Genomic DNA, 17,278 nt, shown 5'->3' with positions numbered 1-17,278 from the left:
ACACACACACACACACACACACACACACACACACACACACACACACACACACACCCAGGCAGGCTCAGTCACACACACAAAACATAAGCACACAGAGGGTTCACTTAATGCCACTACCAGACTGAGAAGAAGGATAATTAATTCACCCTCAGCTCACTGTTGGAAGCTAACAATGATATTTAGTCTAAATTCAACACTTAGAAAAGAGGCTTTTATCCAACTTGATTTGCAGACAAGACAATGGAGGAATATGACTATAAAGCTTAAAAATTAAAAATGAAATGCATGTAAAAGAATATTGGTTTTTGGAACCAAATCAGATTTTTCAGAAACTAGCTAAAGCCACTATTTCAACATTTTTATTTTTGTCTTAAATGACCTGCCAGAGCTGTAAAGTGCACTTAGCACCTGTTGCTTGGTAACTGACAGATCCATATGCATTTTAGTGTTAATACAGGCAAGCTGTGTTATTTAAAAACATAATGCACTGTTAAATGTTTCATTTGTAATACGCTGTTTCTTGGCCCTGACAAAAACGCATGTACACAATAACGCATTGATAGCTATTGTTGGAAAGCAATAAGTACAACAGCAGCGTGCCTTCAGAACATGGGTTCAACTGGAAATTTTTGCAGTTCAATGGCCTTGTTAAGCATGCGTGCTTTAGATAAAGGCTAAGCTACTGTGTGTGTTCCCAAAGAACCCGACTGCAGTAACAGATGCCTTCTGAGGTAGTGTAAAAGTAGACACGGGGTAATCCATTAAACCCCAGTATATGGGTGTGTATTTTTGTATTTTTGCCCCAATAGCTGGTCCAGGTATCCTCCATTGCCCACAGCAGTGTTAATATTCTGCACACATTGGGTGCGGCCAAACCCCATTAATCATGTTTGTGAATGTCTAATCTCAACATTACTTGCACTGGTTTCATTTTCATGGCTGTCTGCAAGATTTATAATGGCGTTTGGAGAAGGTGTATGTGGTGTGTGTGCACACAGGTGCGCGTGTGTGTGTGCAAGAGATGTAATACACTGTTACGGAAGCATGCTCTTAAGTGTGTCACCTTGTTGAGGAGAAGAATGTCCTGAACGTTCGGTTAATGCTCCCTGTGGAGGTAGGATGGTAGGGAGACAGCACGATGACACACACACATCCATTACTTTAAATGTGTGTTCTACGTGAAATGAGTTTAAGCAAGTCTATATAATGTGTGTGTTTATACTGGTGTGTGCATGTGTGGGTGTGTGTGTGCATGTGTGTGAGGATACATGCTTGGCAAAATGCTTGACCTGGTTGTGTCCTCATTTGTTACCATAGTGACTATAAGTGGCCTTCAAGAGATGTCCATCCAGATGATAAGATCAGATTACATCAATGGAGGGAAAGAGCAGAAACAAACACTGGGGTGAGCGAGGGAATGAGTTTAAACAGGGATGCGAGAGGGTCTTAGGAGCCTTTAAAGTAATGTAGGGATCAACACACGCAGGCTGACTACAATACTTGATTGTCTTGTAAAGATTAATTTCCTTGAACCACCATTACGGGCCTGAGCACAGAGATGCACAATCAAAAACACACCTTCAAATACAACATGATACCAGTACCAGTCAGAGAGTGACAAAAGATGAACAGTACTCATTACCTAACACTAACAGTCTGCTTGGAGACCTGGATGTGGATGACCCTGCTAAATGCAGGACAGAGGGACTGCTTGTCTAGAACAAGGCTGTCTAGAGACATTGACTGCAGACAACAGACTAAAAGACTGACAAGCACATAGTGAAGAACGGGAACTTTTCCAAGCAAAGAGAAACTGGTTATGATAAAGTACATGATAATGTGACTACAGTGTTGTTTAGTTCAGTCACTGAAACTGACTCATCTACTGATGAAGGATGAAAAAGTGGAATGACTTTAAATTTTCACATTATTACAATATTGGACATTCTTTTTTAATTAGACAACACCACAAATCAACACTGCAATATTAGATTTAAAGAAAAGCCTGAAGATTCCCACTCACTGAGGAAAACAGATACAGAATACAGTCCTCCAGCAGTCAAACTATTTGTTTTTCATGAAATAATGGCACACAATTTTGTCTTGTTAATGGTTTAGCTGTTCAAGCACTTTGTCATCCTTCTTTCAAACAATAATATATCATTTTACCTTCATGTTCATCATATTCATCATCATTGTCAAGAGAGTAATCATCAGCATCCTCACAGCATGGACTGTCTGCTATAAACCACCACAGAAATCAATAAAGAGCTGATAAACGTGTAACTTTAGAACTTTAAATGGCACAAGCAAATGCACAAACAATAACAGCTAACTTGTATGGTTTATCCTAACAAGCACAACACAAATTGTAAAATTTTTGTTGCGTTTTAATTTGCAAACTGTGTGAAAAAAAATATTAAAAAAGTAATTAAGGATGACTCTTCACTTTTTGCTGCAAGCCCTCTTCAACTGCCAAATGAAGCTGTTTAAATAGTTTGCTTTTATTAGATTTTTAAATTTATTTCAAAGAATTTCCAATTAATATCTTGCAGCAAAAAACCCCCCCAATAATAATTAACTGTGGATACATATAAGAGACATCATATGGTTCCTACTTGAACTATGGGTTCTACGTTTAACTACAGGCTATGGGATGTGTTGCAATACAGATCTGTTGTATTTACCATCTGAATCCAGATAATCATTGTTCACTAAAAGTGACAGGACACAAGAAATGGATACACTGTTGATACTATTCTCAGTTTTTTTGGATTAGATGCATTATATTGTAACAGAAAATGAGAAAATTATAGACATAATGGAATGGGAATACTACATGCTACATTCTACTGTGTAGAACAACACTATGAGTCTAATCAGTAAAGATCTTCAATGATCACATGATGTTTTAAACTCTTTCTTGTACAACATACAACAATCTATGCCTCAACAGGCTGCCAGTCTTCCAGGTGAGCTAATGACAGTTACATGTGTAAGCTTGTGCTCGCTCATGTAACCATGGACTCTAGCCAGAGACTTACTCACACAGAAACACAGAAATCATTTAGTAAGATTTACCCAGTCTGATCTCATCATAGGGATGCTCCTCTGGTATAGCAGGTGATTAGCAAGGATGTGTGGACATTAACAGGAGGACAGAGATTAGCTTTGGTTGGATATTGGGGGCGGGAGCTAATTATCTAAACACAAATGAATCATCTTCATGTTAGAGGTCCAACGAAGTAGCTTATTCAGCTTTGGGAAACAAATAATACTGATGATTTTTGCTTGGCATGCATGCAAATTCATGTAAGCACACATAGAGAAACTACTCTTGCATCCCTAAATGTGTTTTTGATCTGTCATGATAATCAGACAAGAAAAGATAAAGAAAAACGATCCTCCTATGTTCCACGATCTCTTTTACTTGTTTTACGTCTTCCTGTCTCCCACTGTTAAAGAGCCCTACTACTATTAGCAGCTCATTCATTTATGAATGCAGATTAGATGAGATCCATTATGTATCAAACCAAAGGTCATACATTCCTAAAGAAAACGGCTTCTCAAGCTGAGCCTCCCTTTGTGCCAAGAGAGCTGGTCATTCTTTTTAAGATTGTAAAAACACTAAACAGATTTTTCTTTCTATTTTTTTACTAAACAGGGTTTTTCCAGGCTCAGAATGGGCATTGTGGGGTGGCATGATAGTAGAGTGCAGACTTACTCTGTGTTACTTTATTTGATAAAAAGCTTTTTGAATTTTCTGACCATCTGATAAATAAAAAAGTGAATTACACTTAATTACATGAAACCTTGATTAACAAGATAAGTGTTCTATACACAAAAGAAAGAAACCACAAAAAACAAAACTCATTAAACCTGAACGGCCAGGACCTTAAGCCTTTCAATAACCAGCTGACATCAGTGACATATTTCTCATTTTATATCCTGAGACTACATAAAGGCAGTAAACGCAACATAGTTATGGTTATGATGGTCACTGTTGCATAAGGGAGCCAGATGGTTAACTTGGCCGGGCCGGGGTGCTGGCAGCTATGCAACGATAAGCTCGTTTCCTGCATGGCTAACATGAAATAACGACAAAGCAGTGGGTTTTCACATTAGTGGCAGGGTTATGGATTTGGTTGCACAGACAGAAAAGCTAGTGACAGCAGATCCATTCAGTGGATGGAAGCATACTAGGGTGCTGTTGAGTCATCACATTCACAATAACATTTGTGTCAACCTCAGTATGCATCACTGTTTCATAAAATGCTGTATCACTTGGTTTTCTACAGGAAAAACAGCACTCTGATAGCTTTAAACAACAGCAGTATTTCCACAAAACAGACATGATACTATGAAAAGGAGGCGTCAAAACACACAGGAGGAGGTCTGCTGAAAAAAAAGTTTGTCAGGGAAGACAGAAGACAGAAAACATTTTGGTGAATACTTCTGTATGTGTAAGGACAGTGAAGGCATCGTGGCACTAGGTTTAGAGTAGTGTTTGAGTGACACGCTACTGAATGTTTTTAAGAAAGGAATAAGAGGGAAAAGGTATGGTGTGTGTATGTGTGTGTGTTTGTGCATGTCGATCATGTGTGGGGACATTTGTGTGCTTTGGTTGTTTGCACAAAATCCAAATTGAAATGCCAAATTGACCCTTAATCTGTACTTCCTGTGCCTCTGTAGATCTGAGAGCAACATAAGAGGTCTCCGCATGAGTGTTGCCCTACTCTCTCTGGTCTTTCTAAGGACATGAGGGAACTGTTTCCATTAAGCTAATGTGGGTTTGATCCATGGTGATGTATGTGAAGTGGCAGGATGTAGGGATGTGGGGTCAATGCGGTGCTGGGTGTCTGTGGACAGGCGATAAGAGAAGGGAGAAAAGCAGTTGTGTGTTCAGGGAGAAGCACTCTAAGAGAGGAGGAAGAACACAATATATGTATGCAAACCAGCAACCAATAGCACACGGGACCTGTTTGAATTTGCATGCCCTCTCCTTGAAGTAATCACGAATTTGTACTGAGATTGTACACACATCACAAGTGGATTCAAACAGGGCCAAGAGCTACTTGCTTCACTGTAGGTGTAGGGTTGACACACTGTGGTGTGCGGGAGAGGTACAGGGTGAGAAGAATATTATTGCGTTTACCTTCTACGTCATTACAGTCATAGTCTTGAGTGAAGCATAAATGGAGACAAAAGCACACACAAACACATGAAAGGAAAACCACTGCACCTCTGTGTAAAGCAGAAAACAGCACATTTAAGAGGTTAATGAAATGATAAATCAAATGTCAAACTCAAACATCAGCGAAATGACTCCCAGACAGAAAGATTACATAACTGCTATGCAACAAAAAATCGTAGTGAAGTAATGGTTTGGTCTGCTTCTGAGAAGTATGAGAGCATAGGAATGTTTGATTTTTCTTACACTGCAAGAAACCCAACTTTGATACTCATGCAAGCCACATGTAGTTCTGGACTTTGCAGCACATCGTAAACATTGGTGATGATGGAAAGTTACTGTCATGCTATGAAATACAACATGTTAACAACAGTAGTGTTATTACTACCTACTTTAGTAGGTTTAGGGAGCTAGTCAAACATGTAGTAGCCATCCTACCTTTGACCCGTTCTCCACGGTTGAGTTGGATCTCTCCTTCCCCCTGTGGCGTGTAGGGCTTGACCACAATGAAGGTACGTCCTGGGACGGCACTGTAGAGTTTCCGTTTGGGCCCGCGGGAGCCTGACAGTGCTGGAGGCGTGTGATGAGGTGGGCTTGGGTCTCTCTGCACAGAGCCAGGGCTGTAAACAAATACATATGTCACTGTGGTGATTCCAGGGAGCTGGTAACTGAAGCCTGTGGTCACCGACATGTTCGTCAGCGGGACAGAAACCTGGTGACACCCCCTGGTTGTTATGGTGGCCAGGGAGGGATTCATAAACAAGTTCCAGCACCTGCCAATGAAGGGTCAATAGTCAGTGTTCCATGGGAGAGTCATCAGTGGAGAGCACACCCCTCACAGTCACTACCTCACCTTTCCCTTCTTCTTATTCCCTCTCTTCCCTCCTTAATAGCAATAGACAGTATCCTCCTTGCTCTCTTTTACCTCCTCCTTCTATCTCTCCCCTCTCCCTCGCATCCTAATCGAGGTAGAAGCAGAAACATAACGGTTAGAGGAACTGCACTGCTTCCTTTTCTGTGTGGTTCTGCCAGATCCGTCTGGAAGCCCCCTCCCCTTAGTCCAACACATCCTGAGTTGGGTGTCCAGCAGAAGTCCCCTACAGAAAGGGACAGAAATCCCCCATACGTCCCCAATTCCAGATGCTCCAGGCTGGGTTACAGATCTTGCCTCGTCCTTGAGTCCTGGTTGTCCTGCTGTGGAGGAGAGAGGCTGGGTTTGCTCCCCAACTCCCGTTCCCTCTCCCGGGAGTCCCGCCGCGTCTGCCTCTCCTCTCCCCTCCACCCCTCACACATACACGCTCTCTCACACACGCTCGCACACACTCTGGCAATGCTGCTGCTACTGCTGCTGCTGCTTTGCTCCGTGGCTCCCCTCCCCTTTGACGGCTCGCTCACATTCACACACCACAAGCCCTCTATGTGCATTCTAGCTGTGTGCATAGGCACATACACAGACAGCCCCCTCTGCTCCCGCTAACACTGCACCTTCACTAGCACGGCACATGCCGCCACCAGCATGTTGCTAACACGTCGCTTACAGACATACACACTCGTCCCAGAGCACGATTGATCTCCTGCCTGTCTGCCTGCGAACGTGCACGCACCATGGCTCCCTGAGGCAGGCAGTGATAGTATGTGTATGTGTGTGTGTGTGCTTGTGTGCAGTGGGGTGGGGGTCAAAAAGCTCCAGCCGATTTGGTTTAATTGTCGCTCCTCCCTCTTTTCCCTCGTCTCAAATCCTTTCCCTCTCTCGCCTTCATTTCACCCTGTTATCCCTTTTCTCCTCAACATTTCTCTCTGCTGCGTCTTCGTTCTCTCTCTTTCCTTTTCCATCTTTGCTCTCTCTCTCTCTGGCGGTGAATTCTAATACAGCAGCAGCAGAGCTCCGCCTAGTCTTCATTCATCACTTCTTTGCCACCGCTCTGTAAGTTGCATTCAGCGTCACTCTGCCTCTTGTCTGATCAGAGCTTCACCATAGGTCAAAAAACAAAAAGCAATACATCTATAGTAATCACAAATAGGAGATTAATAAAAATCTAATGCTTAAAATGGCATTTCACCAATCTGAGATGTTCTTGTTTCTGTTTCACATATAGACAGGAGACTGTATTTTTACTGTAACAAGTGGTTTTCTTATGCCCTGAACTTGGACCTTGATGCTACTCTCTGCAACGTTTACTTAAAAGACAAGAAATCTCTAAACCTCTTCATCACTTTCACTCTCTTTCACTCTTTTGCCATTTCTCCCTCAGCATATTGTATCAGTCACTTTAAAGCCTTCATTCGATCCTTCACCAACCTTATGTGCCCTTTCCTCTTATTTCTAAATCCTTCGGTCTACTCTTTCCCTGATTTCAAGCATTATTTGTCTCTTTCTCGCCCACACTCTCTATTGCTTTTCTTGCTCTCCTCATCTGACCCAGCCTCTCTTTCTCTGCCTCCCTCTCTATCGAAACAACAGCTCGCTGACGGCTTTCCAATTACCGCTGGGACTGAGGCCCAGAATGGCTGCCGCATTTTAATGTCAGAGCCCGAGCACTGAACATCAGCAGCGTGCACAGCGGAGGAAGCGTGCACAATTGGAGAAGCAAGGAGTTGAGGCTATGTCAGAATGACACAGATGTGGAAAAAAAACCCTTAAAGGACCATTTCATCCATTTCAATAACTCATATATACCTCCTCCCATCCACTACACTTACTGTGAGGTTGTGTACACAGCCTAACCTTTGCTGGTCCTTGCAATTAAGCTGACCGGACCTGGGTGACACATATTATCTACTGTATGTGTCAGACAGAAGGGAGATGTTGGAGCTGTTTTTGCCCTCTCCTTGCCTGTAATAAATTGCTTTAGTTGCCAAGGATGAGGTTTAAACGGCACTTAGAAAAATTCAGATAAAAATCTTAATGATCATAAACCTGAAATAAAAAAAGAAAAAAAAGCAAAAGCAAAGTGGATGAGCTAAGTCAAGCAGACAACTACAGCTGAACTGCACACATAAGACTCACTTTGTGTCACTTTTCCTCACCTAATTTATCAAACACGCCCTCTAAATTTAGTGGTCTAATTAAGCTGCAAAGTTCCCATGTTTCCCTCTGCCACGTCATTGGTGTTGCTCCCCTGCTTCGTGGCATTATTTATTCCCCTTCTGCACACCACCATCCACCTGTAGGCACCGGGGGGATTTTTACTCATCACTTCCCAATTTGTTTGCGTATTATGTTTGTGGGAAGTGACGAGCTTGGAGCCCAAACTCCAAATTGTAATTATACTCTTCTGCTGTAATAAATTATTCCAAGCTTTGATTTGCCTGACTCAAGACGAGCCTAAATGGCTTTTATTACATTTTCTACTTTCTCGATGTCGTTGTCAATGTTGTATATCAACATTTCTCAATAGAAAGCAATTTCCATTGCAAGAGTTAGTTAACTGGTTGCTTCGGGTATATCCTAGATTGTTTTGTGTTCTCTGTGGTTATAATATTGTTTAACAGCTTCCTGGAAGAGGGTATCAATAAGCTTTCTAAAATTAGTCTGAGATGGACCGACAACAAAAAGTTGACTATTTAAAAATGTTAAAGGGATTTCTAATTGATTTATCATGTGGTGTTGAGTGGCAGCACTCAGCAAAGGCAGCTGGGTCCTTGCCTTTCTCTGGAGCTTTATAGAGTCCATATCATCAAAAACATTCACTGCACTTTTTTTCTTTTCTCTTGTTTTGCTGCAATATTGAGCGTAGCTTCAGAAAAATACAAATGTAGGACCCATTACATCTACCCTTAAGCATGCACTTGTGCACAAACTCCTAATGCAATCTACAGTATGATGGATACTCATCGTTTCCTAGGACACCAGGATTTGTCTCCGTTACGATGGCAACTATCAATTTGAGAAGAAGAAAATTCAGGTAAAAAAATAATCCCGAAGAGTCAAAAACATGAACTGAAACTGTAAATTTGTCATAAAATATTTGATTTGATTTATATAAAGCTCCATCCTGATTAAAAAAAAGTGCACTGCAGCTGTAGCAATAATTCAGTTTACACAGATCACACTGACCTTGACACTTAGTATGATTTTATTCCATGTGCAAATACAGTAAAAAAGGCGATGTCAGATAATATAAGATCCAAAAATAAATGTTATCCCAGTGATTACACTCCAGTTTAGCGGATAAAACCCTTTGGGGAAAAAGTGTATATGTTTTACAAAAAAGTCATTTTAATTTTCAGTGTACGAGGAAAAAATTCAATAAGCTCTGCATATGATAAGTGCAAACATTTCCATGTCAGTTATCAGATGCCTAATTAGGATTGATTTTGTTTTGTTTTTTTGCAAAGACAGCTAAAAAAACAGATTAATATTTGAACAGCTTGTTAATAAATCTAGCTCTTTCAGTTTGTCTCTGTGCGTGAAATCCCAGCATAACTCCAAAGATGCAACTGCAAATGCCATTTTTACAGATGCCATCAAAACTAAGCCGCCTCAGTGTAGCATTTTCTCACATGACTGCCTTGTCTTCTCAGGTAAATGGCTTTTTCCTCAAATAGCACAGCTCTCTAAGGTGAGATGAGCTCATTATAAACACAGTCATGATCAGCATCACACTTTGCATCCTAATGATCATCAGTCTGTCCTTTGCTTTACTGCACATGAATGGACATGCTATATGCTCTCTCATTCTTTCCTGGGCAACATGGGAGTGTTAATGGCTATCAAGGCCAAAGCAGAATTTGGACTGTGCTCACTGGGCAGAACATATTAAGGTCTTAGACAGCAAATCTGTTTGTACACAGACAGCTTATGCTCTGCAGGGTCTTTAACATTAAACTAAATTAGAAGCAAGAGTCAACTGGTGTGATTAACACATAACTCTAAACTGCGCCTCAATCTCATATGTGGGAGGAGCTCAGCTAAACAAACCCCTTATAACGAGAGTCTTGCGTCTTTTCATAAAATAATCACTATTCACTTTTCACTGTAATATAAAATTTACCCAAGATATGAAATAAAGTATGGGAGGTATGATTTATAGTAACTTACATCACATGTGAACTCCTTCACATTATGCTTGGCAATGGGCCATAAGCCTGTAGATAGGTGATGTGCTCTATTTGTAGAGGACGTTTTCTATAAGAACACCTCAACATGTTCCTATAAAGGTGCAAAGGGAATATGGAGAACCGAGGCCTTTCATTGAGCCATGAAAGTCCTTGATCATAGCTAAAAGAGTTTGATAAACAATTTATTCCTAACTGAAATGACAGATTTGTATGTATCCCGTGGCCTTGCTCACGAGTCAGCCTAAAACAGCAACAAAGATTGCCAGTGCTTATCGATGTGGCACCTGCAGCGATACAGGTGTTGTACTGTGAAAAGGGACCTGATCAGAATTTCAGCTATCACCTGTAGTCATGAGCTCTGGAAACTGACAGAAAACAAGGCAGTAAAGTTATGTTTGCTTCACAGGTTTTTGGACCCTCAGGGACAAGATGAAGGACTAATGTATGCAGAAAGGATTTGGCATAAAAACCTTGAGGGGACATAAAACAGGAGAAGACCCTGGGGCAGCCCTAGAATATAGTGAAGGGATTACATATTGAATGTGAACTGGAAACACCTCAGAAACCCCAAAGTAGAGCTGGAGGATGTGACTAGTGGGAACAACATCAAGGCTATCATAATTATCAAGCTGCTACCACGAATGAGTGTCAGAGCATGCTGAACAGAGGTTAAGCTACTTGAAGAACTGGTATGTTACAGATCAATGCCAACAGCTTTGGAGAAAGACCAGGTAAAAGTAAACCACATCTACATTATTGATGAATACTGACCTGACTCTGAAGATTTAACAAAATGAAAGCCATACATCTAGTTTTTAAAAAGCCTATCCAATCAAAGATCGGCTATGAAGGCCTTGGACCGGAAATGAGTTCATCACGGTGCTAAAATAGAGAGACAAACGACCACTCACACTAACATATACATTTACCACTAATTTAAAACTATTAATTAAGCTAACATGCATGCCTTTGGACTGTGGGGGGAAACTGGAGGACCTAAAAGATGAGAAACCAACCGGTAGGTTCAAAATAAGAACTTTAATGCTGTGAGATGACAGTGCTGCCAGTCGAAACACAAAACAACACTAAAATGACTGCACATAATGCACTATACTGCATGAAATTACCATAATGTGGAATTACTGTGTGGCTAACCCAGTCCAGAGGGCAGTACTCTTTTAAACAAAGATGGAAGAGAAACTGCTAAATGGATCTGTGTTAGATTACTCTAAAAGATCAGTCCCTCTCCCCTGTGTCCTTCTTTGATGTATGAATTTTCCGCAGGTAAAGAAGAGCAAGCTCAACACTCCTTTTTCTCCTTTTTGTTTCTCTACCCTTTTCCTGTCCTCTATGCATACCTCGGGCCTATGGCCGTGTTGAGGTGCCATGAATAATCTTCACACCGCCAGTGTCTGGTGTGACTAATGCATAGAAAGGAAGGATAGAAGTTGAAAAAGAGGTGAGGAGAACAGTAACAGAACAAGTAATTCAAAGTTGAAGGGAGCAGCACACCTCTCGCTTTTATTTGTAACATAATGGTCATTGTGCAGTATATCAGCAGGGAAATGAGGCCAATTCTTTCTCATTAACTATTGGCAATGTTGTGTGACTGATTTTTTATTTAAAATAAACTGTCCCCTAGCCTCCCGTGAGTTGAGAAAAAAAAGGACGGAAACAACCAACAGCCCAAGCAACGATCTAACGGAGCCTGTGCTGGCTGAGTTTTAAAAAAACTAACTTGGCTCCGAAAAACTGAACAGCTTCATCTCTTATTTAATGTACCCTGGTCAGAGGGCATCTCATATACATACACTTCTAAATAAATACTGACAAAATATTTCCCTACTGCAACTGTGGGGAAAGTTGGATACAGAAGATCAAATATTGTATCTATTGCTCAACAACATCACAAAGTGTCTATCTGGCTGCTTGAAATCTTTCTTACAAACCCAGACAAATAACTGAGAGCTCAGGTGCACAGTTCAACATCACAATTTCTGACAATGACACTGACGTGACAATGCTCCATTCTTGATGATTAATTATCTCTTTGTGTTGTCAGCCCATTACGGCAAGTAGCCAATTAACCTTTTACGACAGAGCCAAATTTGCTTTGTCCCGATAAAACTGTGCCATATTATCATATTAACATCATGAATCATGTCTAATCATACTGTCTACTACATCAGTTGGAGTTGGAGTGAAAATCGTAGCCACAGCTTTGATTATTGTTAGATTTTGATCTTTAAATTAAAAAACAGAAGTCTAACCTGTTTACTCTTTCTATTGTCTCCATCTAAACCTTTAGCTGAAGGGTAGCCAAATCCTGGCAACACTGCACACACGTGAGGAGGAGGAAGTGATGGTGAGTTCCACAGGAACCTGCTAGAGTGGGCTGTTGACTGGCCAACTAATTTCACACTCCCCTGGCACCCATAATGCCTCTAGAGTTACCACGGGCATAAACAGAAGGTCAGGGAGTGAAACCGAGAGAGGGAGGGAGAAATATTACAGAAAAAAATATCCAAGGACAGCATCAGTCTCACTTGGGTGCAGATTCTGGCCATGGAGACCAGCTGCTCGTTTTAGGCTTTTTATACATTCTCACTTTAATCCATGGCACACTAAAAAAAAAAAGGTCTCAACGTTTTGTGTACAAAAGACTGCGATATTTCATTTTTCTTTACTTTCATCGTTCTGCCTTTTGTGTCACTTTATGTAAGCCTTGTGCACAGTGACGACAACAGCAAAAGATGTATATCTCTGTCAGTGACTGTTCACGCCAACGCAGCACCAGATATAGTAGAAAAGGACGCACTTACTTTGCTATCATTATTGGACATAACATGCTTCACAGAAAGAGTGGAAGGTACATTAATGATGCGGGGAGACTTTTTTTAATTAACTAAATTTACTTCATGTATTCCACTTCATTTGTTTCATTTTATTTGATTGTGGTACACTTAGTGCATACACTTTAGACTCTAGAGTTTTAGTGTTTAGTGATGCGTGCAAGTCTTTTATATGATTTAGCAGATTATGCTGAATGTTCTCTGGCTGCAAACTGCAGACGGATGACAAGACTATGGAGCAGTGTTTGCGTGTTTGTGTGTTAATGACAGAAAATGAGGTAAAAAAACGTGAGCGCCTGTGAACGTGCGCGTGTGAGTCTCTTTGATGGATGGAGTAAAGTGACAAGAGAGTATTAGAGGAGAGAGGAGTACGGCTGGAGCTGTGTCCGTAATGCAATTCCCTTGACAGACATCAAGCTGTTTCACACAAACACACGTACATTTGCACCGAGCGTGCGGCATCGCGGAAACACATTAGGTGGGCGCTCTATGTAGGTGATCTTGTGCTGATATATGACCATAATAAAAAGCTTAACAAGTGTCTGCAAACCAGTTTAATCTTTTGGTTCAAGATGTGATCAGAGCTCTAGTTTACTGTGCAGTTTGTCTGGTGGTTCAGAGGGGAAGAAATTCGTCCCAGCATCCTGCAGCACCAGTTCATCTGCTGTATTTATCTATCAACTAGGTGACATTACTCAGAGATGTAGCTTCAGAATGTCACCACTGTCTCTCAGTATCTGTCACACAACCCAACATCTGAACAAACACACATTGGCAGCTGTCAATTGGTCCCGGTGGTGATAATTATTAGTCCCTTTCCATCTGTCTGTCTCTGACCTGTGCACGTGGTTGTGTCTCCACGTACGATTACATATACCACATCTGAAGTATGTTATTTGTGATTCCAGCACGATACCGCAGATGGGCTTGTTACATAAACAGGGTTTTTATTTATGCCTAACACTCATCATGTCACTGATCATACCAAAGCACCCTTACAACCCATGGGCCACCCAACAGCTACGCCAAATGGAACTGATACGATCTGTATTTCAATCTGTCACTACCACATTATTAACATACATTTTTAGATCCAATACACAGTTTTGTAGCCAGGGTGGACTTTCACATGTCAAAGCCTGAATGAATAAACAAAATTCTGTACTGACTGATATTATGTCATGATTATCACAAGCAGCAGACTGTAGCAGATGGAATAGGATGCAGAAGGCTGCCTGGTGACTAACAAGTGATTCAGACACATCACATGGGGCTCTTTGCTCTCTGAAATTAGGTTTAAAAATCAAAGTAGCTAGCAAAATCACAAGGGCAATAAAAATGATGTACTTAAGTGAATAGCTGCCAAGACTGACAAATGTGAGACATGAATTAGAAACAGGAAATAAAAACAGATTCACTTTTTTTTATGAAGCTCTCTGCTAAGTTGAGTAAAAAAACCGCAACTGAACGCAGGTTATTACAAACCTGAGTCTTCCACGAGGGCCATGCCCATGAGGGTAGCCGTGGCTGTGGGACCGTCTAGGAACTGGTTTGTCATCTTCATGCATGTGATGTAGAGACGGTGAACGGGAATGGGAGGATCTGGAGCTGCCAGTACTCTGGAGACTGCTGTCAGGGATCTCTCCATGACGACTCTGATATAAGACATGTGTAAAACATCAATCACCTTCCCTGAGATCATCCTTCTCTTTTACTTCTTCACTCTTTCTTATGAATGCATTCATTTTTTTTTAGGTTTACATTTCATATCTGCGCGACTTCGCTTACTTCTCCAAGGCTGCTGTGCTGTTGCCCAAAAGCAGGCAGACTGCGTAGTGAAGGGACGGGGGAGTGACCCTGGCGGCCACGGGCTTCTCTGGTTGGTTGAGCATGGATGTGATCGTGGTCCCCGTTCAGGTTGTTGTCGCTTGCAGAGCGAAGTAAGGAACGGGGTGAAGGCAGGGGGCCAGGCATCACACGTCGACGGTTGGTGTAGGAGGGAGTCTCCCTGAAAGGCACTAAGAAGAAAAATTACACATAATTATACACTGTTGGCATTTCAGTAAAACCTTAAGATGGATTTCCTAATCCACTGAAGTGGCTTATAAATCTTAGCAATTACCATATTTTAACTTTGAAGGATCAAATGCAGAATAAGATAAAAAAGTATATAGAAAGGGATCACTGGACTTTTTGGAATTTGTTTGCAAAAAAATGCAATTTGTTATGAAGTTCACTGTAATTTCTATTTCAGCATGCTGAATGTAAGAAGAGACACAATGCCTTTATGATGAGAGTGAGGCATTACATCCTGCTCACACCAGATGGCAGAGTTTTCCTGTACTTTATTTCAGAGAGAGAAACTACTAAACTCAGCAGGGATCCAATAATCCTCAGGAACATTTTCCAGTTCTGTTACATTTTCATCTCTTTCACTTTTTCTTCTTTGTATTTTCCACTGTATTTAAATTATAATCACTTTCCATGACCTCCTTCGCTATCTAGGTTGAGCTTGATGCCTCTCCAAGTCTACCTTCACTTAATTCAATTCAATTCTATTCACTCAGTTCTGCGCTCTGTATTGTAAGGAAAAGCCCACATTAATACAGAAATCAGACGACTCTCTATGAGCAGGCACCTGGCAACAGTGGGAAGGAAAAACTCCCTTTTAACAAGTAGAAACTGCAAGCAGAACCAGGATCAGTGAGGAGCAGTCATCTGCCATGACTGGTAAGGGGTGAGGGTAAGGAGATCGGACAAAAGACACACTATAGAAGAGAGCCTGAGTTTAATAATCATTAATAACTTAAATGCAGATTGGTGTAGTGAGTGAAAAAAGATGAGTGAAGAAGTAACACTTAGTGCATCATGGCAAGCCCCCTACACCCTAGGCCTTTCGCAATGTAACTAGAGGAGGATTCAAAGTCACCTGATCCAGCCCTATAAGTTTCATCAAAAAGGACATTTTTGAGCCTAATTTTAAGAGTAGAGACAGTGCCTGTCTCCCAAATCCAAACTGGTTCCACAGAAGGCCTGAAAGCTGAAGGCTGTGCCTCAGATTCTACTTTTATATACCCCAAGTTCACTCTGTCAACTTACCAACATCTGATGCTTTGTGGACCTTAACGATTTCTGCCAGGTCAAAGTTCCCAGCTATAATAGCCACCTGGAAATGGGAACAGAGAAACGTACAGGGAGTGGAAAGGAACAACATGAAAAACCATTTCCGTCCTAACTTTTTCACTAAATATTCAACACTTTCAACACTTTGTTGAAGGAGATTGTGTAAAAATCTGTATAGCGCTACACTGACCAACCTCCATTATGTACAAGCAAATTATATTTGATGTGCATAAAACAAATGTCAGTATGTCAGTATCAATTTTCTGCTTCATCAGCTATAAAGGCTGGACTCCAACATCAGGTTGCATATTTCAGTTAATTTAGCTGTGACGTACTAGTGTGTAAACCTTTTGTATACCTCACATACCTGAAAAGCAGTCTGGCTATTGTAGTTCTTTATCTCTTTATTGGCTCCCCGGAACAGGAGAACCCGTGCACAGCTCTCCTGAAGGACAACAGAGAGTTGTGTGTGTTTACCTATAGGAGTATTACATGTCACTGTCCTTCATTCTATTGTATGCAACAGCATACAGATATGCAAACAAATACACATGATGACTCCCAAACACAGATTCTAGATAGACAGCAATCACTTACATATGTGATTCTTTGGAGCACTTATGGATGTTGTTTTGCAGCTTCTAATTGTCCTCTCAATTAGACACGGACAGTTTAAGAAGTATAAGTCATGTTTAACGAATTGCTTCACATCTACTGTCTGCATTAGTAAAAATAGTTTTCTGAATGTCAGATCAGACAAAGTGCACCTAAAATTAACTCCTCGTCTGTTAACCAGTGCAGCTATTAATGGGCGTATCAGCGATGGGCCAAAGAAAATTGTATGTCTCCAGAATCTGTTTTCTAACATCACATGCTACTGAAAAAGGACGACCAAGAAAAGCACATCACGCCATGGAGGCAAGATGAATTATTTCAAATTTACTAGGAAAAACTTTGAACAATTCGGACATGGTTTTAGAAAGTCAAATATCAAGAGGAGTATAATAATTTGTGTGCTATGCAGCATGACAGTGGTTGCCAGAGGCAGCAT

At 41.1% G+C, this 17,278-nt stretch overlaps 1 protein-coding gene across 9 annotated transcripts in view; it reads right to left on the bottom strand.

The window, feature by feature from the left end:
* shank3a (SH3 and multiple ankyrin repeat domains 3a) overlaps positions 1-17,278 on the bottom strand; it is a 164,907-nt gene that overhangs the window by 59,796 nt on the left and 87,833 nt on the right. For 7 of the 9 annotated variants that reach the window (XR_001290534.1, XR_001290535.1, XM_005745983.2 and 4 more), the window contains exons 8-13: positions 16,595-16,672; positions 16,204-16,270; positions 14,893-15,122; positions 14,590-14,759; positions 5,630-5,811; positions 5,156-5,179 (exon numbers count right to left, since the gene is read on the bottom strand). Coding sequence is in view for 7 of the 9 variants with exons in the window: in XM_005745983.2 (XP_005746040.1) it covers positions 5,156-5,179; positions 5,630-5,811; positions 14,590-14,759; positions 14,893-15,122; positions 16,204-16,270; positions 16,595-16,672 (751 nt within the window). In the remaining 2 variants the exon portion in view is untranslated. The remainder of the gene's footprint in view (positions 1-5,155; positions 5,180-5,629; positions 5,812-14,589; positions 14,760-14,892; positions 15,123-16,203; positions 16,271-16,594; positions 16,673-17,278) is intronic. The other 2 variants (XM_005745984.2, XM_005745985.2) reach the window with 1 other exon arrangement.

This window comes from Pundamilia nyererei, unplaced genomic scaffold (genome assembly GCF_000239375.1).
Source record: "Pundamilia nyererei isolate P.nyererei 1_Seehausen unplaced genomic scaffold, PunNye1.0 scaffold00170, whole genome shotgun sequence".
Classification (NCBI taxonomy): Eukaryota; Metazoa; Chordata; class Actinopteri; order Cichliformes; family Cichlidae; genus Pundamilia; species Pundamilia nyererei.
This window is presented reverse-complemented; position numbering and strand designations above follow the sequence as displayed.